General features: G+C 41.1%; 2 protein-coding genes across 3 annotated transcripts in view; one reads left to right on the forward strand and one right to left on the reverse strand.

Moving 5' to 3' along the window:
* The window catches only part of pard6a (par-6 family cell polarity regulator alpha), a 23,241-nt gene extending 8,796 nt beyond the window's left edge, over positions 1-14,445 (forward strand). The window contains exons 3-6 of one of the 2 annotated variants that reach the window (XM_024282726.2): positions 11,972-12,252; positions 12,332-12,457; positions 13,156-13,352; positions 13,491-14,445. In XM_024282726.2, coding sequence (XP_024138494.1) covers positions 11,972-12,252; positions 12,332-12,457; positions 13,156-13,352; positions 13,491-13,758 — 872 coding nt within the window. In that variant the 3' untranslated portion in view covers positions 13,759-14,445. Of the gene's footprint in view, positions 1-11,971; positions 12,253-12,331; positions 12,458-13,155; positions 13,353-13,487 lie in introns of both variants that reach the window. The other variant, XM_024282725.2, reaches the window with a different exon arrangement.
* A 1,945-nt stretch (positions 14,446-16,390) lies between these two features.
* LOC112152576 lies at positions 16,391-24,515 on the reverse strand. Its single transcript, XM_024282237.2, has 5 exons — positions 22,820-24,515; positions 22,052-22,126; positions 21,926-21,974; positions 18,734-18,811; positions 16,391-16,588 (listed from the first exon to the last, which is right to left on the reverse strand). The coding sequence occupies exons 1-5, from the start codon at positions 22,931-22,933 to the stop codon at positions 16,497-16,499; spliced, it is 408 nt and encodes a 135-aa protein (XP_024138005.1). The 5' UTR covers positions 22,934-24,515; the 3' UTR covers positions 16,391-16,496.
* Between the last annotated feature and the right edge of the window lie 6 nt (positions 24,516-24,521).

The following is a 24,521-nucleotide window of genomic DNA, read 5'->3' on the forward strand; positions in this document are numbered from 1 at the left end:
TGCAGGCCACGCCCCTCGTGGTCACAGCTCTCTGTTGTTATTCTGGACTCATGGCTGGCTTTGAAGAGGAGAAGCTTCGCTGGTGTTTCAGGGATGCATGAGGTAGCTGCAGTTGACTTCAGTCGTATTGATCGCTGCTGGACGGGTTCAGCATTCGTCACGTTTGCTTCCGGTTTCCTGCTGGTCATTTAAGAGACAAACACCCTTAAAAACACTAAAACACATCTGTCAACAGAATAAAAAAACAAGTTCTGACAGATTTGCAGAACATAATCAGATCAGCTCGTTTTCTTGGATTTTAGCAGTAAACGATGGCAGACTTTAGACGTGGTGACCTGAGATCAGTCCATGTGAGGAGGGCGGGGCTTCTCCTCGCCCAGGGCGCCGGCGCTGTCCAGAACAGAGAGATTAAAGCTCAGTCTCAGCAGGTTGTTGGGACGACGGGCCTTCTCTAAATCCCTTTCTAATCAGTTTTCCTTTGCAGATGGAAAAGAAAATGTTTGTCCTGATTTATATATAAAGGTTTTTCTAAATAAAACTTGATCCTTGAGAAAAAAAATGTTCTAGAAAATTAATCTGACTGGATCTTTATGAGTGGGCGGAGCTTCTACCACACCCCAGTCTGTGATATAATAATCTTAATTAGGCTTTTCACATGCACCCGAATACAGGAAGTAATCAGATTACCTCACCAATGGCTAATTTCAAAACTCTGATTGTTGTAAATCCTGAAGTTTCTGTCTATCAGCTGAATGAGAGCTAAGATCTTCATGTAGAGAACATGACCATCGGCTGTAAAACGCCATTTTCTGGGACTTCCAACACATTTTTAACATTTCTTTTCTTGAACACATTTTCGGATGTGAAAGGAAACAAAACATTTACATGCAGAGGGAAATCAGGTGGAGGAATCCAGGTGTGCCTTCTAGATTTTGGACACACCTAACAGGGATTTTCATTTGCTCAAGAGTCAGAAGAAAGCCAGCGACTGAAGTGAGGATGGATTTAATTAGTCTATTGGTCAGTTTGAATCAATCTTTATAAACAATGTTAGTTATTGTGATTGTTTTAGACTATTTTTTAGTTTTTATTAAACAAATTCACTAAATTAACTTGTGTTACTTGTTGTGTGAAATGAGTTTTTCATAACCATATAGTATTAGTTGTATTTTATTTGAAATAAAGAATAAGTTGAGATTTAATCGAATCATTTTGTAATCAACTTGAGAACTTGCCTGTGGAAGTAAATTTGGTTGAGGATTTTTTTTTTAGTGACACTCACCAGAACCAGAGTTTTCTTTTATCCAAATCTCTTTTCTCTGCTCAGGAGAAGGTTTGTGTTTCACTCTAGGATACAAAGAGGATTAAACCTCCCGATAGAGATATTTCAGTGTTTCATTGTGGAGGGGTCACAAATACACATCATGGTTAATAAAAGTATTGGTTTTTATCAGTGATTCTAAACATTGTTTGACTTAAAATGCTGAGTTTGGTCAGTAATCTTAGAAACACTTCAGATGAAATGCAAAAAAGAATGCAGGAAATCACAGATTTTTTTTTATAATTTATTAGTATAAGCAGAAAATAGATAACAAAAGCAAAACTTCCCCTAAATACTACTATAACCCTTGTTTCAATGACAGAGGTCAAAGGTCTCATGCAGATATTCACCAGGTTTAAACTGGAGCTGCTATTTCGGTCCATTCCTCCATGCAGATCTCCTCTAGAGCTGGGATGTTTCAACTCAAACCTCAGATTTTCTATTGTACTGAGAGCATACTTTTGATATTGTTTCCCTTTGTTTCCATGGTGATGTTTTTAGGGTTCTTGGTCATGTAGAATCCAGACCAATTTCCTCGTCAATGTTCTCACTGATGGAAAGACACTTTTGTCCAGAATCTCTCCATACATGGATCCATTCCCTCTTTCCTTCGTACGGATCAGTCGTCCTGTGTCGTTTGCAGAAAAACAGCCCCAAAGCATGATGTCTCCACCCCCATGCTTCACAGTGAGTTCGGGGTTCTTTCTCCCCAAATGCGGCGAGTAGCATTTCATTTTGGTTTCATCTGACCCATGATCTTCTCCCAGTCCTCCTCTGGATCCTCCAGATGGTCTTTGGAGGACTTTAGACGGGTCTGGACATGTTCTGGTTTAAACGGTCTGCAGACACAAAAACCTATGTGCTATACAATCAAATAAATGATTCTCTTTTACATTCTCTCTCTTACAGTTGAGGTGTGAACATTACAGGCCAAACTCAGCTGTTTGAATAGAAAACTTTCAGATATTTTTGCCCCACTGCTCCTCAGATGATGCTACTTTTCAACCTGATTGCCATCAGCTGCCATTGTTTCATTTCTCAACCAGCTGTCGGTGTAATCAGATTACCTCAGAGATCTGGAGGCAGAAGCAGCGAGTGAGGGGAGGGCGAGAACAAAGGAAATGAGATAAAACAGGACACACTGCTGAGGAACAAATGCCTGAATCGGGCACATGATGCTTCAGGTTCAGCAGAGCGTCAGCAGGAGGGCGGGTCAAACATGACATCATAGCTCTCGTTTGGAACCAAGCCCTCTGACCCTCATAAAGTCCTGTTAGGATTGATCAGATCCGGAGAACCTCTTTATCTAAGCGTCTGGTTCTTCTGGAGCTTAAAGAGCTTTCACAGAAGAATAATCTGTTTGTCATGGAAGCAGGCTAACACATGCGGCACCTGGAGACCAAATATGAGACAAAATCTTTACCGGTCTGCTGGTTTTGACCCGGTTGTGGGTGTTCTGGTGTTGTCTGGACCTGATTATTGTCAGCGCTGCTGAGTCTCATCACTTTGAAGACATGGCTGACGCCGTCACTGGGACTAAAGCAACGACCTTCTCACCAGGCTGGAAGTCCTGTTTGACAACATCATGCTGCTTTTTCATTTTCATTTGCAAGCTGGCCCAGAATTCCTTTGGGATTTGATTGGCTCACCAGGACTCGATCCAAGTGATTCCTGTACAGATTTATGTGTGGCAGCTGGCAAATGGCTCAAATGGGATGCCCTGATCCCAAGAATTCCCTATTAGCAAACAGTGGATTTTAATGTTTGGCTCCACCTCTCTAACGGCCAGTGAAAGGGTTTTAGAGGAGGTGAGAGGACGGTTCTGTTTGAGCTACCGTCATGGCTGTCAGGAGCCGAAGGCAGGTCCGTGTGCAGCTCCAGATGAGGTATCACTCATTCAATGCAGCCAAGCTCGCCGCTCTTCTTAGACATGGAATTCATAGTTTCCCTCCACAGGAGGAGGGCCAGAACCACCGGGATGCTCCTTCTCTGATGGGTCCTCCTCATCTCCTATTGTAGTGTGAGGGGGTTGCTGGGACATTTCTCTTTTACCCGTCTCCTGTGGACACTTTAGTGAGCCAAAACTCAAAAATGAGCCACAACAGGTTCTGAGTTCAAATTAGAACAAGGGTGGGGCCTGAAAGATACTAATTTTCCATGGCCCGGTCCGAATTCTTCCCTTCTCCCTTCCCCTTCATTTAGCCCTCCAAACGGACAGTTATAAAAAAATAGTGTCTCAGAATTCGGACGTCACTTTCATTCGATGACGTCACCAATAGTTGCCGGTCCGCTAGCGTTAGCGCGGAGCTTTCAGCGCTCAAATATACATAAGAGCGGTTTTATAACTTTAAAAAGGTCATGCTACTCAAAAAGTCATACTTACATTTAACTGTTAACTTCAGATAGCACCCGTGTGAAGAAAAGTGTGACGTGGTTTACCCTCGAAACAGAGGAGTTTGTATCTCCACTTGGAGGGTCGGATTTAAAAAAAAAAAACTTAATTTCTGGATACACTTGCACTAAAAATACATCCTCAAAAGGAAGGATCGGAAGAAGGGAAGAATTCGGATTGGGCCTTATTCTGCATTCTTGTGGTGTTTAAAGATTTGTTGGTTTTCCGATATTCATGTGTGATTTCCAAGTCAGACAGTCATTTTTCTGATCATTCCAACACCACATGAACGCAACATTTCCCTGAGTTTGAGTTTTTCCCAGAGACATCAACCCATCAGGGAAAATGACACTAAAATGAAATAAAAACTCCAAAATGTTGTGTTTTAAAGTAATTTTTATTTAAGATTAGGGCATGTTTTTGTCCAGATTCCGTGATATTTCTTTCTTTTACGAGGTGAATTACCAAAGCACATATCAGCTCCTGATCTGGCCCTTCCGTCAAATTTTAGAACGCTTTGTAGTCCACGAGTAAGAAAGTTTGCCCATGCCTGAGCTATAACGTGGTTTGAGCGTTCAGGAGAATTTATTTAGTGTTTATGCTCCTGTAATGTTTGGTTTCTCCACATCTCTTTCTTTTTAAGTCTTCTGCACCAAAAGCTGGAAGCAGAAACATCACAAGCCTCTTTTAAATGTATGACTTTTAAAATGGAAGCTGGTGTGTCAACACTGATTCTGCTCCAAGACCAGGTCAGCTAGATTTGACATCAGGATGCTTACACTTTTTTCCATCTATGTGTACACATGCACAGCAAAATCTGTCTAAATCAGAGTCAGATAAAAAGACAGAAGGTCAGAGTTATACTGACGGATAGGAATCTGAAATGTGCTGATTAGCATCTGTGGATGAACGCTGATGATATATTTCGTCTCATCCGATCTGCTCAGCACATCGTCCAACCCACAGCCGGCATGTTTGCACGTCCCCCCTCCTGCAGAGGAATGACACGCTGACGGCTTTCTGGGATCCCACTGGGTCTCATCCATAGAACGGGAGTCGTGTTTTTAATAATCACGTTACTGGGAGGAACAGGAATGTTAGTCCACAGGATCGGGCTGGAGCGGGAATTTAAAAAACTGTTGATGAACCTTGTATACACAGTGTTATAATTTTAGATTAGATTGTGTTATTTTATTTACATTTAAGTTTGTTGGACTTTTCTAACATAGGTCATAAATCTGGTACATTGTCCTGTAATAGCTGTCTGTTTGGACTAACAATGGATGGAAAGAAAGAAGAGTTAGATCGGCAGACTAAAGATAACCAGAAACCAGCTGTCAGAAGCTCTACAATGACAGAATTGACGTTGTTTGTCAGACCTATAACCAAACAATCACTTGGGTATGGAATAGTTCAGCCACAAACGATATTTTAATAGTCGACTAATCACTGATTATTTTTTTCGATGAGTTAAATAATCGGGTCATGAGCAAACTGGATGTACAGCACACATCTTAACCATCATTAATTTTAAACTAACGAAAAAGTAGATATATAGCATTAGCTGTGATAATGCTAGTGTGAATGTCGTAAGCTGAATTTGGCCGCTGAAGATGTTAGTGCTGATAGCTAAAAACGCTGAAGTTGATAGCCTAAAAAACTGAAAAAAAGCTAGCATGTAGCTGAAGTATTAGCTAAACTCTAAAATAACCTAAAAAACAACAAAGCCTAAATTAGCCAAAATACCTGGGATATAGCTGAAATATTGGCTAAACTCCAAAATAGCCTAAAAAATAAAAAAAAAACGCCTAAATTAGCCAAAACAGCTAGTGTGCAGCTGAAATATCATCTAAACTCCAAAAACTTTATAAATGCCATAATAGTTGTTGACTATTTTACTAGTCGATTAATCGTGGCAGCCCTAGTACGGAGCAACACAGAGTGACTCTGGAGGGAAAGTCAACCAAAGACAACACCGCCGATCCATTCAAATATTGGAATGATTTGGAGTTTTGTTTGGAATCAGCCCAACCAAATCTAAAAACACCAGCTGGGACTGTGGAGGAGTGGAAGTTACTTTATCAGGATTTTTTTTTCCTTACGGTTTCTGTGATTAAGACGGAGCATTTTCCCCTCAACAGGAGCAGTATGGGAAAATAAACACGTCAACCAAGGCTCCTCCAGCCCCCAAATACTTGGAATCTGCATGAAGAGCTGCATGAAAGTATGAAAATATCCATGTGCCACAAGACGGGAGGAGAGAATGAAATATTCATACCTAGAAAAAGATGCCAGCAGAGGAGGAAAGTCCCTGAAATAGATGAAGAGTTTTTCTGTCTGGATTCTGCTGCCAAAAGGAAGATTTGTTCGTTTCAGTTGAGTTCCAGCTTTGACAGAGGAGATTGTGAAAAGAATTTCTGCTGAAACTCTCTGACAAATTCTGATGAGAGCAGATTATGTGTTTCTGAAAAGGACCTTAGCACACGAAGAAACTAAAAACCCGGACGAGGTGCGGGGAAAGGGTTAGGCGGGAAACCGGCAGCCCCGAGCGGCTCCGGTTACCTCCGCTTCCTTCACGGGGCTCAGCTGAAAAGTTTAATAAGGTTTCTTGTGTTTTTATTGAATGAGGAAGTAGAACCTGTGACCGCGCTCTCACCCTGCAGGTTCAAGTCAAAGAATAATAACTCCCAGAATGCACAGCTGCAGCGGGTTGTGTGAATCTTTGATTCACTGCCGGTTTGAACCTTTAAGTGAAACATCAATATTTAGCACGGCCCCGCGGGGCAGAAAAAGAAGTCTTTGTCTCTTGAAGAATGTGCCCCTCTGAGCGTTTGTAGCTGCCACTAGAAACCAGGACTTCATCCGTCTGACATCATCAATATTTACTGCAGAAACTGAGCTGATGTTTCAATTCAGTTTTATTTATATAGCCCAATATTACAACACGATTGTCTCAACCGGCTTCACACCGGTAACTGTCCAAAAATATAAAATCATGAAATATAAACAATAGCTGACTGCTAAACTAAACGGACTAAACTGGGCATCCCTGCCCTTAACCCCTCCCTCTCGGTGAGGAAAAACTCCTTAAAAAACCGATTCTGGGGGAAAAAAAGCAGAAACTTCAAGGGCATCCACAAGAAGGAGAGGTCTTCTCCCATTACAGACAGGCTATGTACCAGAACTTTTAAAGAAGAATTAGCTTATCTAACTCTACAACTACATGTTTGAATCTAGATGTAGCTTTGGGACATCTGGGTATATGAGACGAGCCAGAGGTGAGGTCCACTGCCAAGAACGGGAGCACAGATGGCCACTTGGAATCTGGAATGTGTCCCCCTCTCCTGGAGGGGAGTGGGAAGGAGGGACAACACATGAATCACACTGCACCAAGCAGAAGCATCGAGAACTAAATGAAAAATAATTGATAAAGTATCGTGGAGTAGATAGAAATAGATGACAGAGCCCCAGTGAACCATACTTTACCCAGCTTCTAACCTCTAGCAGCCTACTAATACAGTAGTACTAATGCAGTAGTACTAATGCAGTAGTACTAATGCGGCAGTACTAATACAGTAGTACTAATGCGGTAGTACTAATGCGGTAGTACTAATGCAGTAGTACTAATGCAGTAGTACTAATGCGGTAGTACTAATGCAGTAGTACTAATGCAGCAGTACTAATGCGGTAGTACTAATGCAGTAGTACTAATGCAGTAGTACTAATGCGGCAGTACTAATGCAGTAGTACTAATGCAGTAGTACTAATGCAGTAGTACTAATGCAGCAGTACTAATGCAGCAGTACTAATGCAGTAGTACTAATGCAGTAGTACTAATGCAGTAGTACTAATGCAATAGTACTAATGCAGTAGTACTAATGCAGCAGTACTAATGCAGTAGTACTAATGCGGTAGTACTAATGCAATAGTACTAATGCAGTAGTACTAATGCAGTAGTACTAATGCAGCAGTACTAATGCAGTAGTACTAATGCAGCAGTACTAATGCAGTAGTACTAGGACTGGGCGATAAAACAATAACCATAGATATTGCGATATAACTTTTTTCTTGAAAGAGGAATGAGTCTATCGTGATAGACTTTTATTTTGAAGGATCTGAAATTGACATTCGCCAGTTGGAAGTGTTTTCTCCTATTTGTCGATTAAAAGTTAGAGAGTTAGGCGAGTAAATGTTTGTATCTTATTATTTATGTTTATTTGCTCTCATTTTGGACTTCTCCACGAAGGCAAACCGTGTGGACTTATAGCACCAACCAAGAGTTTAATAAAAAGTGTTGATTTGGTGGCCCTGATGTAGCATTAGCATGATGCTAATGCTAACGAGCTGTTCCGTGTGCCGTCTGCATGTAAACATGGACCACTTTACAGTCAGACAATATTTTACATGGACTTTTAAGACATGGTGGATAAATACAACAAAAATAACTCGTAGGAAATTCATTAAAAAAGGTTTTTAAAATAATAGAATTGAATCCACTGTGTATTAGCAGTGGGCGATACACAAAAACAACCTTTTTTTCTCAATTGGAGTTTACAGTTAGATGACAACAGAGACGTTTTCATACCATTTATAAATTACTTCTACGCAATTTAATTGTCTTATAGGAAATTTAGAAAAAAGTTCAAATAGTAAAATGCCGAAGTTATTTGTGTGTAAAATACTGTTATAATTTTGTTTGTTCTGTGAAGCCTGAAAAATTTAGAATTTATTAGTAGAATGAATGCTTTGTTTTTAAATAGAGCTGAACAGACAGTTTAGTGGTTTATTCTATTTATGTTCTCGTTTGAAACTTGAAAGCTTTCGCATAAATTTTCAGCTTAGTATACATATATATGTATATATATATATATGCATGGTGCTCAGTGCATATGTTATGTTGAAAGTATAAGAAATACATATTTAAATCTAAACTGATGATTACACTTTTCTTTTTTGAGCTGCAGAGCGTTCAAATTTGACAAATATAGTTATTTGGTTTATATCGTGATATACATCATTATCACCCAATATGGAAAAAACTATATTGAGACATAAAAACTCCATATCACCCAGCTAGTAGCACTAATCCAGTAGTACTAATGCAGTAGGTGAAGGTGTCCAACACCGTTACCAGCTGTCCAAAACTTGACCAACGTTTTGGTGAACAGTGTCATTTTTTAGGTGATCCGGGCTGAATGTTGGGTTTTTGTAAAACACATTTTAATCTATGATTCCTGAGTTTCAGAGTCTACTCAGTGATTTAATAAAAGCAGAAACTTGAGAACTGTTATTACACAAGAATTATATTAGATCAGAGGGTCAAACGAGAAAGACAAAAGCACCTGAAAGTCGGTGGTGAAGCAGACGGGGAGCCTGGTCTGCTGTGATGCTGCTTCTCAGTCAGCACCTGTGCAGCAGAAAGATTTCACACCTTTTGGGAAAAACTCTAGTTTGCTTTAGTTTTCGTTTCGCTGTTTTGTTTGTGCCAGATTAGGTCACGTTTTTTACTGATTTTGTCAGGTTGTTTTGGAGCTTGAAGAGGTTTTTGTCTGGTTTTTATCTGGTGTTTTCCAGGTTGTTGTCAGGACGTTTATCTTTCCGTGGGGTTTTTCTCAGGGTTGTTTTTGTCTGAGTCTGCAGTGGAGACACAGCATCAAGCTGTTTTCAAACAGGCCTCCCTTCCTGTGTGGGCTTAGCTGTGTCTGTCCCTCCAGGCGATAGTCTGCCCCCTCAGCTGAGGCTCTGTCTATGTTCTGTGAGGAAACTACCTGAACACATGTTTGGTGTGTGTGCACAGGTGGATGCTGTCCCCCATTACACACACATACACCCACACACAGTCAGGGTGAGGCAGACAAAAGGAATGATGTCTGTCTGAGGAATGCAGAAGGTCAGGTTAGTCTCCACAGAGGCTTCCTGCATGTTTCTCTTCCTTTCAGGGTAACTCTCAGCCTCGTCTACAGAAACATGAGCATGACAAAAACCTGTCCTGTCGAGCTAGAAGAAGCCGAGCTCCTCCTGCATGTGGGATCATGGATTCCGCTGGAGGTGATGGTTTGAAACCCAGCTGTGATCTGAGAGGAGTCGGGTTTGATTTTGGACAAACCCGTCCTACAGATGTGTTCAGTCTGAGGAGGAGACAACAGAGACTCATCTTCTGATGAACAACAACAACAACGGGATTACAGGCTGAGATTAAATCTGTCTGCATGATGAATGTGGGTCTCTTGTGGGAGCTGCTGGTGCGCTCACAGAGTGGAGTAATCCTGCAGGGGCCTGTGGTTTTAATCCTTAATGAGGGAGAGTCTGTGTCGCCTGCAGATCATCTGTGCGGGCTGAGTCGACATATCTGAGTGCTGCATCATGACGCTGCCACGGGGCCTGTAGGGCTGCCATGGTTAGTCGACAACTAATCGACTATTGAAGTAGTCGACGACTAATTTGATAATCAATAAGTCATTACATTATATTATATGCTAGCTTTTTGGACTATTTTGGCATTTATTAGGGTTTTTTAGGCTAGTTTAGAGTTTAGCTAATATTTTGAGCTACATGCTAGCTGTTTTGGCTAATTCTGGCTTTTTTTAGGCTATTTGGAGTTTAGCTAATCTTTCAGCTGCATGCTAGCGGTTTTGTTTCCAGCCTTTTTTGTTCAGGGTTTTCAGCTATCAGTTTTAGCATCTTCAGCAGTCAAATTCAGCTTACAGTTTTGGCTAATTCAGGCTTTTTTTAGGCTATTTTGGAGTTAAGCTAATATTTCAGCTGCATGCTAGCTCTTTCGGTTTCTAGCCTTTTTTGTTCAGCGTTTTCAGCTATCAATTTCAGCATCTTCAGCTATCAGCACTAGCATCTTCAGCAGCCAAATTCAGATACAGCATTGCTGCTTCTGGTGATGATGAACTTCTTGCTCTGAGACACACCTCAGCTCCTCCACCACTGGTGTCCTTCACCGACACTTTAACAGCTCTGCCTCCGTTGAGGCAGAAATGCTGTGTTGTGATGGATCTGTATTGTAAATTGTGCAGCCCATGATTCTGCAGAGCCCTCCTGTGCAGCTACAGTTGACTTCATCCACCTGTGATCTCGTTTTAGTACAGTCTGCACGCTCAGGTGGAGAAGAGGTAGGACTGCAGTCAGCCTCAACCAGCAGCTTCAGCTCTTCCATTACCTGTAGCCGTACCCCAAGAGGGAGTGCTTCCATCTAGAGCCAAGTGGTGTAATTACACGGGGTTGAGAACAAGGCACAAATTTAAATTTCAGTTCAATACACATATTTGTAAACCTATATCCTTTTGCTTGTAGGTGAGTGGCAGCATGTGGCTTCCCTGAGTGTTTGACAGTCAAAGTTTAAGTCAGAACAGAGCAGGACAAAACTGGCGACTCTGAACTTCAAACCCAACAGTGGAAGCGCCCAGCTCAGTGCTCACACAAACACACACGGACAGGAAAGCAGCGAGGCCGCGTAACCCAACCCACCAGAGGAAACCGGAGGAATCTGGAACGGTCCAGTGGGCTCAGTTCAAAAAAGAGTCAAAAAGAAGAAAAACAGAGTTTTTTTATGTTTCTCCATCGTTTTTGACTGTCAGAAGAAAGCCTCGCACTGGATTTACTGGATTATGAACTTTCACATTTACTTTGTAAGTGATCCAGGTGTGAGGTGCAGCAGAACAATATTTTCAGACCGAATTCCTCTGGAGTTCTTCCATCCGTGAGATGAGCAGATAAAGATGCAGGTTTGGAGACGTTCCTCACACCACGTCCTTTTCCTTTCACACTTTCTCAACCCTTACTTGTTTAGAACAAGCTTGAAAGGGATTTTCCTCCCATCAGGTTTCTGTTCAGGGTCTGTTTTTGAACTGAACCTCCCCAGATGGTAGATGGGATCAGCTGACCAGCGCTGAGATACACGTTTACTGGAACTCTCAGTGTGAAGCTAAAGCAGGTCTGTGCCTGTCCTCTGCTCCCAGACTCCCACCGGATGGCTGGGGGGGGCTCCTGCTTCACCAGAGAGGCTCCGTGTCCCAGAAGTCAAGTTGGGGATTGGAGGGCCAACATCCCTCCTTGACTGCTGCTCAATCAGATCTTTGTCTTTAATCAAGTGCAGAGCTGAGCGAGAACTGCAGCTCTTTTCTTCTGCTGTGCTCATGTTTTAAATGTGTGTTTACTCTGCCTTACACAGACTCCCCCCTCTGTACACTCTCGATTCAGGGAGGGGTTCAAGATGATAAACACTATCGTTCTGTTTTGTTTTTCCTTAGATGATGATTCCATGGTTTTTGCCACCAACTCCCTGCAAAGGCGCAAGAAGGTGATGACCCTACCAGGACTGAATCCAGGCGCCACACACTCCAGAGGAAAATCTGTCCCCCAGATTGGTCCGCCACAGGACTTCAGACAGATCTCCTCCATCATCGACGTGGACATCCTGCCGGAGGCATACAGACGGGTGCGGCTGCACAAGCACGGCACCAACAAACCTCTGGGCTTCTACATCCGAGACGGTGTGAGCGTGCGGGTGACGCCTCACGGGGTGGAGAAGGTAAGGAAAGCTCCTCCGTGCTGTTGGTGCTCGTGAGAAGCCGACATACGAGGATTGACTTCTGTCCGTCCTCCTGCAGGCTCCGGGGGTGTTCATATCCCGCGTGGTGCGGGGGGGCCTCGCTGAAAGCACAGGTCTGCTGGCCATCAACGACGAAATCATCGAGGTCAACGGCATCGAGGTGGCAGGGAAGTCTCTGGATCAGGTAAACATTGAGAGGGTTCAGACAGAGCTGGAGTTACAGTCGATCTGGAGCCAATCAGAATCCAGAACCAGTCGGAATCTGGCACAATCAGAATCCAGAACCAATCAGAATCCAGAACCACTCAGAATCACGCTAAATAAAACTAACCTAACTGTCAATCATTCATCCAAGCCACACCTTCACAGCTCAGTATAGCTCCACTAGCCCCGCCCCCTTTTTGGCATTTTTCAAACCTGGGCTGAGAATGGAGTCGGCCTCCAACTGCCCTGTTTGGTTACCCTTTAATAAAGGAAGCTGTCAAATCTCTGCATCTTTCTTGTTGATCACATTTACAGAGCAGTGTATATTTATAATTAATATTTAGTTATTATTTTTTTATATTTTAGACTCTTTGTAGAAATGAGCAGTAAAATGATCTGAATAAGGAAGCTGAGGACAAAAGAGAAAGTCATGCATGAAATCAAAATTGTTTAGTTGTAGAAAACAAAATATAACAATGTAAAAATAAATATAGAACATTAAAATAATAGAAAAAGATAACAAATATCAGATATGATACCAAATCTGAAAATGTATAAATATTTGTTTATTTATGCCCACATATCAGAACAAAATAAAAGCCTAAATCCCGTTTCAACAGAAATGTTTTATTTTTCATCATTCACACGTTGAACCGTCTCCTCCTGTGTATGTTTCAGGTTACAGCGATGATGGTGGCTAACAGCCACAACCTCGTCGTGACGGTCAAACCAGCCAATCAGAGGAACAACGTTTATCGCGGCAGCAAAACCTCCGTGGGGAACACTGGCTCCGTGGGCTCGGCTGGCTCCATCGGCTCTGCTCTGTCACATGACTCTCCAAGCCCCGCCTCCCAGAGCAATCCCATCACTGCCAGGTACGAGGAGCCTGAATGCATAAATAAATGGAAACGTCTCCTGATGGTCTGCAGGAGGATCTCTGATGCTTTGGGCTGTTGGTTTATCAGTCAGTTTCTGCGTGATTGACGCTGCGTTCTCCTCCTCTACCGCAGCAGCAGCCAGGCTGAGGGTGACAGCGACGATGAGGACGACGAGGGAGACATCATCCTGGAGAGCGACGGCCTGAACCCCTACAGCAGAGACTCCGCAAGGAACGGCGCCGCCGCCGCAGGACGACCGTTCCCTCAGAGCGTCTCCATGCCCAACAGCATGGGAGCGTCGCTCAGCAACAGCGCCTCCTACAGCCAGGACAGGAACCACAACCACGCCGGCAGCAGCGGGAGGGAGAGGATGAGGGAGGACGGAAACATGATAACACTGTGACAGCGGTTGCTATGACGACGGACTAAACCATGAATGCTACAGAAAACTTTTAGAAGACTAGAGTTTGAGCACAACATCTGCGGGGTTAGGGCTGCTGGACGCATGCAGGTGCGTGCACGAGCGCGTGCACGAGCGCGTGCAGCTCTGACTCCCTCTGTGTGACCTTCAGCCACTAAAACTGACCTCCGACCAGCAGGACGCTGCAGCAGATGCTGTCCATCGTTAAACTCCATGAGCAGAAATGACCCATCATGAGGTTTGAAGGGGGCGGAGTCCCAGACTGTCGACTGCAGATGAAAGCTGCACAAGCTCTGACTCATACAGGATCTTTTGTCCAACATTTTTAATTTCTAGAGCATATATCCTAAATATTCTTCATTTTATAATAAGCAAAAAAACATCTGTCAACAGAACAAACGAACATTCACCAGATGTAAGATATGTTTTTAAGGACAGGTCAGAGTGAGTGAACTCTCACCTGTTGAGTCAATGCAAACTAAAGAGCAGGTAAGAATGTCTGCAGGTGAGTCCAGCTGCCTGAGGCGGTGGAGTCCGCAGAGCCGAGGACGGGTCAGGAAGCACCTGGCTCGGTCCACCTGTTCCACCTGTAACATGATGTAGCTCCAAATCCTTGTTATCAACCTCATTTTGCTGAATAAACGGGACAATGAAGGACTTTAGAGGAGATCCTGAAGGCCTGTTTCTGTGTGTGAAACATCATCCAAACACAACAAAACAGACAGCATGCCTTCAGAATAAAAGCCTGATGAGCTCTGGGCATGAGAAGAGAGAGAGAACCTCAGTAAAACATGTGGGTAGGACTTATTCCTGGTCGTCAAGAGATCCTGAAGACTTTACGAGTCGCACGTCCTCCTAACTCTGAGGATCTTTAAAGCGTTCTAGAAGCTGCTGGATGAAAATCAGAGATTTTCAGTTGCATTTGGTTAAATCACAGCTACTCCAGCAGGGGTGTCGAACTCAACCGCACAGGGGGCCAAAATCCAAAACACACCTTAGGTCGCGGGCCAAAGAGAATAAACACAATACATTTTTAAAACTTTAAAAGCGTAACTTTTTAACATAATTATGCACTAGATATTAGTTCATGCAGTTCTGACAACATATTTGACTTTATGCAAAAAGTCTGTTATAATTCCGCCTCATTAAAGTTTGAAAAAATGTCTCAACAACAAAATATCCATAACCTGGACTGGTCTGAACCGGTTCTTAGCCTCTCAGTCCACATTCGTTTTCTCTGTTGGTGATTTATGAGTGAAAAAACTCACACGGTGGTGTAGCAGTTAACACTCATAGTGAGAAGGTTCTGGTTCCTTCTGTGTGGAGTTTATATGTTCTCCTGTAGGGCTGCCATGATTAGTCGATTAATCAACTATTAAAATAGTAAACGACTAATTTAATAGTCGATTAGTCATTACTTTATATTATATGGGGTTGGAGTGTAGTAAAGCTAAGTTATAATGGCTAATGTTAACTTTTTGGACTTTTTAGGCATTTAATGAGGATTTTTTGGAGTTTAGCTAGTATTTTAGCGGCATGCTAGCTATTTTGGCTAATTTAGGCTTTTTGTGTTTTTTAGGCTATTTTGGAGTTTAGCTAATATTTCAGCATATTTCCGTATATTTTCAGCGTCTTCAGCAGCCAAATACAGCTTACAGCACACTAGCATTATTGCAGATAATTTATTTAGAATATATCTAGTTTTAAGTTAGTTTAAAGCTATCGATGGTTAAGATGTGTGCTTTACATCCACTCTACGCATGACCCGATTAGTCAACTACCGTATTTTCCGGACTATAAGTCGCGTTTTTTTTCATAGATTGAATGTCCCTGCGACTTATACTCCAGTGCGACTTATATACGAATTTTTAATGATGAGATATGGACCGTAAGTCTAGAGTGCCCTCTTATGGTGATCTATGCAATTACTTTATTTACTTTAGTTATTCAGACGTGACACAGAGGACGAAGAATTTAAGGGATTTAGTGATATGGAGTGAGATTGTGTGCAATTAATTACAGTAAAGATACAAAGTTGATGAGTTCTTGAGGCTATAGTTAAATAAAACTGTTATGTTATATAAATGCTACACCTTTTCGTTTTTTTCATGATGCTAATACGTGAATATGTGTTGACACATATTCAGACTGTTTTCTATTCACTTATGAATGTTATAACTTACCTTCCAGGATGATGTAATATCGTTTTTTTCAACTAGTTTGTAAAATAAATTACTTGAAAAAAATGCGACTTATACTCCAGTGCGACTTATAGTCCGAAAAATACGGTAATCGTAAAAAGTAATCGGTGATTAGTGGACTATTAAAATAATCGTTTGTGCACTGTTCTCCTCATACAGTTGGTTTCCCCCCACAATCCAAAACTTGCTTCATAGGTTCATTATCGACTCTAAATTGTCCCTTAAGTGTGTGTGGTCGTCTGTCTCTGAGTAACTAAAGCAAACTTGGAACTTACTAGAAGGGATAGGCCCCAGCAACCCTGTGACTCTGAAAAGAAATAAATGGATGTGAAAATCGGGTTACAACTACAGAACCTCCATTGTAGTGTTGCACTGCCCTGCTGTGGTGAAAACGATTCACTGCAGGAAGTCAGTGATGGTTTAGCAGACTTTATTCATGGGTCACGGGGAACACTAAAGCGAGGAAACATCCAGAGAAGCGGAGCTCCGTTTGCTGTTGGAGCCGAGCGACCATGAGACTCATCTCCTCCCGAGACAGGGGAGCGGCGTTTTCTCTGAGTTCAGAACACTGTTGGTCCTTCTGAAGTCCAGCAGCTGAAGCCTCTGGAGGTCTGGGAGCACACAGCAAAAAGATTCAAACTGCAGAGATCCATCAGAGGGAGAAGAGCGTAAACACTGATGGCTGTCCTGACATATTGCTTTGTTTTTCACAGACTTTCTTTTCATCACAAGTCTTCAAATTTACCTCAGAAACAAAAACATTAACAGGTCAATTTCCACAGGAAAAATTCATCCTATAAAATCCAGGATATTTCTTTAATTTACATTTAAATAAAACAAAAAAATGATATTTCACTGGAACGAGCTTCCTTGTTTTAAGAAAGAAATGTCCTAACAGTGAAAATGTTCCCTTGCAACATGAAAAGAGCAGAACAAGGGTAACATCTGATAAACATGAGGGTTGTTGGGATTTTTGCAGAGCAGAGACCCCTGTCGTGGTATCGCCATGGTAACGATAGATGATGCTGAGAGCTGCTGCCGCATTAAAAAGCTGCAGCCGCTCTGCTGCACGTGCAACACTGCAGGAGGACCGCATAGAGATGCAGAGCTGTCGCTATGGCAACCTAACTCCGAAACACTGTTAGAAGTAGCTCATTAGAGAAACAGTACTTTCTGCTGAGTGTTAAGGAGCACTATTGAAGGGTGAGTAGTGTGTTGTGTTGTGTGACTGGTGTAGGACATCAGAGCAGAAAGCAGCGAGAGAACGAAGCCTTCACAGATCTACTTCATTCCTCAGCGTCAGTCTGTGCTTTTAGGCTTTGTTAATTCATTTTGACTGAAATTCCTAAATTCCTGTGGCTTCATGACCCAAACACTTTGATTTAAGGATGTTGTTGCAGGAGTTTAGATTTGTGTTCATTAGGGGATTTTGTTTTTTTTAGACAAACAGACTTTAGGTTCCCCATTTGGTCGATGCATTTCATTTTTTAAGGACATGATCAACAGTTTCCCTTTTATGGAGTAACTCAAGGATGTGGGACTCTGGTCCTCGAGGGCTGGCATGCTGATGATTACCTACAGTGGGATCAAAAGTTTGGGCACCCCAGATAAAGTGTTATATTATTGTGCATAAAGAATCCAAGGAAAGGTTACTTATTAAACATTATATTAACATGTCTTTATTTCCATCATTTACCTTGTATAAAATAAAAGAAGAGAAAGTATCAAGCTATATCAGAAGAAAACCTCTCCTATGTCCTCACCACAAAATTCACATTGAAGTTTGCAATTAAATCTATAAACAAGCCTGGTGTATTTTGGAATCAAGTTCTGTGGACCATTTGGGTTAAGATGGAACTTTTTGGCTGCAATGAGCAAAGATACGTTTGGAGGAGAAAGGGTCCAGAGTTAATGAAAAGAACCTCTGTCCAACTGCTAAGCATGGGGGTGGGTCAATCATGCTTTGGGCTTGTATTGCAGGAAACAATTCACCATTAGACGAGTGGATTCCACAACATTTCAGCAAATTTTGGACACCAAGTTGAAGAGAAGTTGGCTTCTTCAAACTGATAATGATCCTAAACACGCCTCCAAATCCACGCTGTCTTAATTAAGAGGCATAAACTGAAGGTTTTGCAGCGGCCTTCCTGATCACCTCAACATCATTGGAAATCTGTGGATAGACCTGAAAGGAGCAGAGAATAACAGACATCCAGAAGTCTCAAAGAACTGGAAGACTTTTGTAAAGAAGAATGGATGAAGATATCTTAAACAAGAATCAAGAGACTCCTGGCTGACTACAAAAAGTCTTTGTAAGTTGTGATACTTGCCAACAGGGGGCAGCACAAGGTACTAACGCTGCAGGGTGTCCAAACTTTTCCACACAGTTATTTGGTTCTCTGTTATTTTGAAAGGGTAAGTGATGGAAATAAAGCCTCATTTTTTTGACAAATTAAAAGAATGTCTCACCTGTAATCTGATACCTTTAGAGAACTTTTTCATCTTTCCTTGGCTTCTTTATGCACAATAATATAACATTTTACCTGAGGTGCTCAAACTTTTGCTTGTTGCTCGTCTGTTTTACACAAAACTGAGCATCTTCAGACCTTTAAAGGATTTTCATGGTTGATGAGCAGAGAGAGAAAAGGCCGAAAACGAGCAGATCTAGAGAGCTGCTGATGAGGAGTGGAGGTGACAGTAGTTGCTCACACTGTTACGCAGAGGTGAGGGGGGGGTGACCTGTTGAGTTCCTGTACCTTTGAGCAGTGCATGGAGACCGTTGAGACCGCGTCTCCAAACTCTGTTGTCGTCCTCTGACACAAACCTCTTTCCATCTGAGCACAGAAACACAAAGAGTTCTGATTCACTGGAAATCATTTAAGATTCACTCAACAAGGATTCAGTCAGATCATCAGGGAAAAGATCAAATATGCAGAATTATTCATCATGGAGCATTCCAGAGATCTGCATGAAGATGGATCTGATGGATGAAAACATGCAGAACAACAAACAGAGCAGAATCTAAAGCCAGGCTGCTGCCACAACTAAACTCCTCCTCTTTTTGGCCTTTAGCTCCTCCCTTTAGGAGGTGGCCCCAGTGAATCCTCCACCGCCATTCCTCAGGCCCCCCTCATCCAAGTTCACAGTAAAACTCAGAGAAGTTTGAAAGACTGCAGCCTTTAATGTTTTCATACTTGGACCATGAACCAGGTCAGAGGTCTGCAGCCTGAGGCTCTGGAGACTCTTTTCTCCCTCCAATGTGGCTCTTTGGCTTTGACGAAAAATGAAAATAATTTGAAAAGAATACTTTCTTGGAGGGGGGGGTTCATTTGTTTTATTAAGTTTTGTCATTTATGTTTAGATTTATGTTTAGATATTTAACATGTCAGATAACTGAGCAAACATGTCAAAAGGTTTAACCTACTATTAGAATACATAAGAGCACATGTTTTATCTTTCTGGGCGACCTTGGGTGCCCAGAAAGGCGCCATATAAACAAAATGTATTATTATTATCTTCTGTGGCACAACAGTGCCTAGTTGCTGTTAAGAGACGGCATTTTTTGGAATTATTTAACTGCAGTTATATGTATACTTTCTGTATGAATAAATTGAAGAAAAAAGTGACTACAGTCACAATCATCAATGCCATCTTTGACTTTTTCTCCTTTTTAGTTTAAGTTGATCTGCAGGATCAGATATAGATTGTGTTTTATTTGACAGGAACTTGTATGCTGTAAACAGTAAAATAAGCTACATTTCTTTTATAATAAAATATTTTATAATTCAACTATGTAAATGTTTAAAACTACATTTCAAAAACCAATTGTGCCATGGTCACAAAATCATAATTAAAGAATATTTTTGTAAACAAAGTGGCTGTCACTGGGTTCGGTCGGTAAGAAATTGAACTAAAAGTCTCTTTTAGGTTTAAAAGGTTGCAGACCCCTGAAAAAGGTGGATTTACCAGTTTGTCCTGACTCGAACATCTTTGACACATCTCTGTTCTCACAGAAAACAACATTTTTTCAGTTTTTTCTCACATCTGACAAAAATCGACACAGTTATGCTTGAAAAAATGACACGATAAACACATTTTTCAGATTCAGAAGTAAAACCAGCTGAGAATCATTGTTAAGCTCTGAAGGAAACCGTCTCAGCTGCTGAAAAGGTCAAAGGTTAAAGTCCTCTAACCTCTAATGAAGCTGCAGAAAACCTCACAGTTTACAGAATATGGAGATGTGACAGGAACTCAAACGGAGTTCATTGTTCAAAGTGAATCGCAGAGCTGATCAAAAGATCTTTTTGGAACGGAAAATGAAAATAAAGCTATTTACAATACAACATTCCACCAGGTATAACGATAAATAGAAGAAGAGGGAGGGGTCTTCTGCTCCCTGAGGGAGGGGCCATCAGATGCAGATTAGTGAGGATTGATGATTTGTTTTTTTGGAATTTCATTTTTAAAAGGTCAAGGAATCAATAGTCAAATAGACCCTAATAGATGGTCTTTTTTGAAGAAACTTCATAAGGTACGGTGTCATTAGAGACTGTTTGCCTGAGGATCAGCAGCTGCTCTGACTCTGGATGTGTGGACTCAGCATTTCGGATGGTATAACCAGCTTTTTCAGTCATGAAATCATGTGATCCAATGAACCAGATAAAACATTCAGACAGCAGATTTTCAGAGTGTGATGTAGAAATGATGAGCTGTCATTATGGTCTGTTTTATTTTATTGTGTGACTGATTAGTCAGCATTCACACTATAGTGATCCTCCTGCTCCTTTCTGTATGTTTTTCACCAAGTAAAACCTCAATCACACTCTCAGTGATTTCAGTAATCTTGGAATCAAAACGCTCAGCTCGTTCAGGACTTTGTATTTTTGGTATCTATGAACTTAGAGTTTTTTCAAAATATGCCCCATAGGAAATGAATGAGAAAGCATTCAAATTTCAACTTTCTAAGTAGATTAGAAAAATGTGGAGTTTACTATTTACTACTTTTTTAATATTTTAGCAACATGCTAACGTTTTTGGCTGATTTGTTATTTACTGAGGTTTTTAAGTCTAATTTAGAGCTTCCATTTTAGCAACAGACTAATGTTTTTGACTAATTAGTTTACTGAGGAATTGTAGACTATTTAAAAGTTTAGCTAGTATTTAAGCAACATGTAAGCTTTTTGGGGGCTAATTTGGCATCTGCTAAAGTTTTTTGGCTAATTTGGAGTTTAGCTCATATTTAAGCAACAGACAAAACATTTTTGCAAAATTGGCATGTTTTAAGGATTTTGAAGCAATCTTAGTACAAATGTTTCAGAAATTTAGGTCAACTTCAGCGCTCTTTCATAGTTCTTTAATAAAATTTCCAGTCTTTTAGCAAATTTGACATTTTGCAAATAGCTTTTGCATTTTCAGCAAATTCCTTTCGCAGTTAAAGTAAATTCACACAAAAAGCTTCAGCATCTTCAGTGACTACTTTCAGCAAAAAGCATTTATACTAGCATTATCGTAACTTTTTAATGCAACTTTTCTAGTTCCAAATAATGTTTATAAATGAGCCAAAATCCTTCAAACAGCATTTAGAAGACAGAACATTCTGGAGTTTGGAGACACTTAACAGAAGTGAATCAGAAAAAACCAGAGAACAAGGAAACTAAAGACACTGCATGAACAGTCAGTCACCGAGCGTTTTTCTCTGATGTCTGGATGAATCACCAATGATGTTTGACACCACATTAGTTCACATTTCATCGACATAATGACTCATTTTGAAGCAATTATACTTCAAAATAAAGAAACAATTCTGTCTCAGTGAAATATTACATACAAAACTGTGTCTTAGATCTAGTTTAATCTGAAATGATCAGACATTAGACAAATATTCCTCTCAGGATTTGGGGTTTAATGTGGCGTACAGACGGCAGAGCAGGATGTGTGTTCGTACTCACACTTGCCCTTCAGGTACATCATGGACTGTGGACCCCAGTGGACATTCAGCTGAGTGGAAACACACAAGAGTTTTCTGGAACTCAGTACTTTAAAGAATGGCGTTTGATGTGCAGAACGTGTTCTACCTTCTGAGCATGACAGTAGTCTATGAGCAGAGAGATGACCAGGCTGCATGTCCATATGACCAAAGCGTTTGTCTTCTGCAACAGGACAATGGGGGAAAAAAACATTTTTATTAACTTTACTGTGAGAAAACAAATCCACAATTTCAGCTAAGTGGAAAACAAATCTGTTCTTTTTTGACGACAACAGACACATATTTCTGCATTAGGAAAACCAAAGACAGGATGAGCGCTTACGGTTCTTGTTCTTAAGAGATTATTCATATTTAGGAAAATAATTTACCTCTAATTCTTGTTAAAAATATGTTTTCAAATTCAATTTTATTCATCAATGACTTCATTTTGATCAGTTTGTAAATAGAATCAAGTAATAATGTTATAGCGGTTCATCCTCTATTCCTATCCCGCCCTGTTCAGGGTCACAGGGATGCTGGAGCCTATCTCAACCCCTGCTGGGATGAGGGGAGGGGTCCATTACAGGGGCACATACATACACTCCTGACAGCACCAGTGAGCCTATGAAGCAGGCCTGAGGTGCCCGGAGAAAACCCACACGTGCACGAGGAGAACAAACTCTAAGGACCCATCTGGGATTGAACCCGGACATGCTGAGAGAATCACAATGTAGTCCAAAACAAAATCAGTCACTTTACGCTCAAGAAATGAAGTTATGCAAAAAGTAACAGTCAAAACTGAAAAGGTTAAAGGTTAAGCACATGAACCTTTAATCATCTTAGCTGTGATGAAGCAAAGCCGTGTGATCAAACTCACCATGTCAGCTGTTGTCAGCACAGACGCTCCAGCTCCAGCATGTGTCTGTTTCAGGGCAGCGCTCGGACCACTTATATCCCCCCGTGAAGAAGCGTCTTCGATCCTGCTCCCCATGTGGCCCCGCAGAGCTCCTGTTTACTAGGGGCTTCAGAACAGCAAAACAACAGACTGACGTCACACACATAATGCAGCCGTCAATACTGAGCGTGAGTTGGAGGACTTCTGCAGGCGCTGCGGCGGAGATCATTCACGTTTGAGCCTTTTTTGTATCAACTGCTGGCTGCAGAACTCTGTTTTTCCTCACGCAGGAAACTTTGGTTCTTGATGGTCTAAAATAGTTAAAGTTTAATTCCTCTATCTTTATATCTGAGGGCTTGTGAGTTGATCTCAAAACTCTCATTAAGGTCAAATTTTTCTCCTTATGTGTTAAAATCTTAACTGCAAAGTCAATATAAAAGCTCCCGATTTATTTTTGTTGTTCCATTAATGAGAACACAAAATCCATAATGTGAATTCAACACAATTTCCAACACTACATAAGTTACAAACACACAAACGGTGAGGAAAGAGAGCAGCAGTGAGAAGAATGAAGAATCTTATTTTGTTCTACAGCTTCACCTCATCTGAATTCCAGATGGTCTTTCCCTGAGACATCTACAGCAAACCCCAATAGTTATTATAGTTCATGAGAGATAAACCAAAACCACTCTTTATATATTCATTATATACTCTCTATATTTAGGCAATTTTCAAGTGTACTTGAGTAAATCTACTGTTTTCTGTTGTCTTGTCTAAAATAGGCTTTAGACTACATATTTTTTTTCTGATATATATATTAATTTTTTTTTTTTTTAACAAAAATCGCATTGTAATAGGCCATGGCTGATGTTTACACACTTTCAGTCACAGTGTTTTTATTCGAGGTCATAAAGTTCAGTCGTCCATCTTTGTGTTCCAACCATTGGCTGTCAATGAGGCATATGTAGATGCTTCAACAGTCAATGTCTCCAACACGAGGAGGAGAAAGCTATTTACTGTACCTTCATTTTACGGGAGAATATTTTAACTGCTGAGTTTAACAAGCTAGCCTAATGCTGCATTAGCATTGATAGCTAAATAGGCTAGCCTAAGATTTGGGCAAAAACCAAAATTAGTTGCAAAACTAGTGCACAATATATTAAAAATTAAAAAAAACTTCAGTTGGAAAGTCTTCAATCTCTGCCCCCCTGGGTTTTCCAAGGTTGTCCAAATTCTCCCCCTAATCCCCGACTACTAAAAAGAAAGTGCAGGACCCTCTAGTGACCTGGACTTTAAAGATAATTAGGACACAATGTTCAACATTTTTTTAATGGCAAGTAGGACAACATCTACTTCAGGAAGTGAAAAACTAATCAATATGAGCAAAGACTTCTGGGAAATTTCTAGGGCACTCAGTTGACAGCACTACAAAATGGAGAATGCACTATGTAGTGAGTAGTGGAGGAATTCAGACAGCCGTTGTGTGTTCTGACTATATCAGTGATTAGAATAACATTTCTGAGGGGGGGTCCTTAATCTTAAAAACTAAATCATCCCTACAAAAGCATAATCTTAAATTAAACTAAAAGAGGCAAATAATTACATTTCTTTAAGTCCGGATAAAGCTAGTCACTGCACCCTCAAGCCGACTGAGAGTCCCTCACTTTTTTTTTTTTTTTTTTTT

The sequence above is a fragment of the Oryzias melastigma genome, linkage group LG6 (genome assembly GCF_002922805.2).
Source record: "Oryzias melastigma strain HK-1 linkage group LG6, ASM292280v2, whole genome shotgun sequence".
NCBI lineage: Eukaryota > Metazoa > Chordata > Actinopteri > Beloniformes > Adrianichthyidae > Oryzias > Oryzias melastigma.

Coding starts and splice junctions, on each gene's coding strand:
- LOC112152576 (XM_024282237.2), bottom strand. CDS start 22,933: ATGGGGAGCAGGATCGAAGACGCTTCTTCACGGGGGGATATAAGTGGT. Junction 21,975..22,051: donor ACTACTGTCATGCTCAGAAG/GTAGAACACGTT, acceptor GTTTCCACTCAG/CTGAATGTCCACTGGGGTCC. Junction 18,812..21,925: donor GATGTACCTGAAGGGCAAGT/GTGAGTACGAAC, acceptor TTCTGTGCTCAG/ATGGAAAGAGGTTTGTGTCA.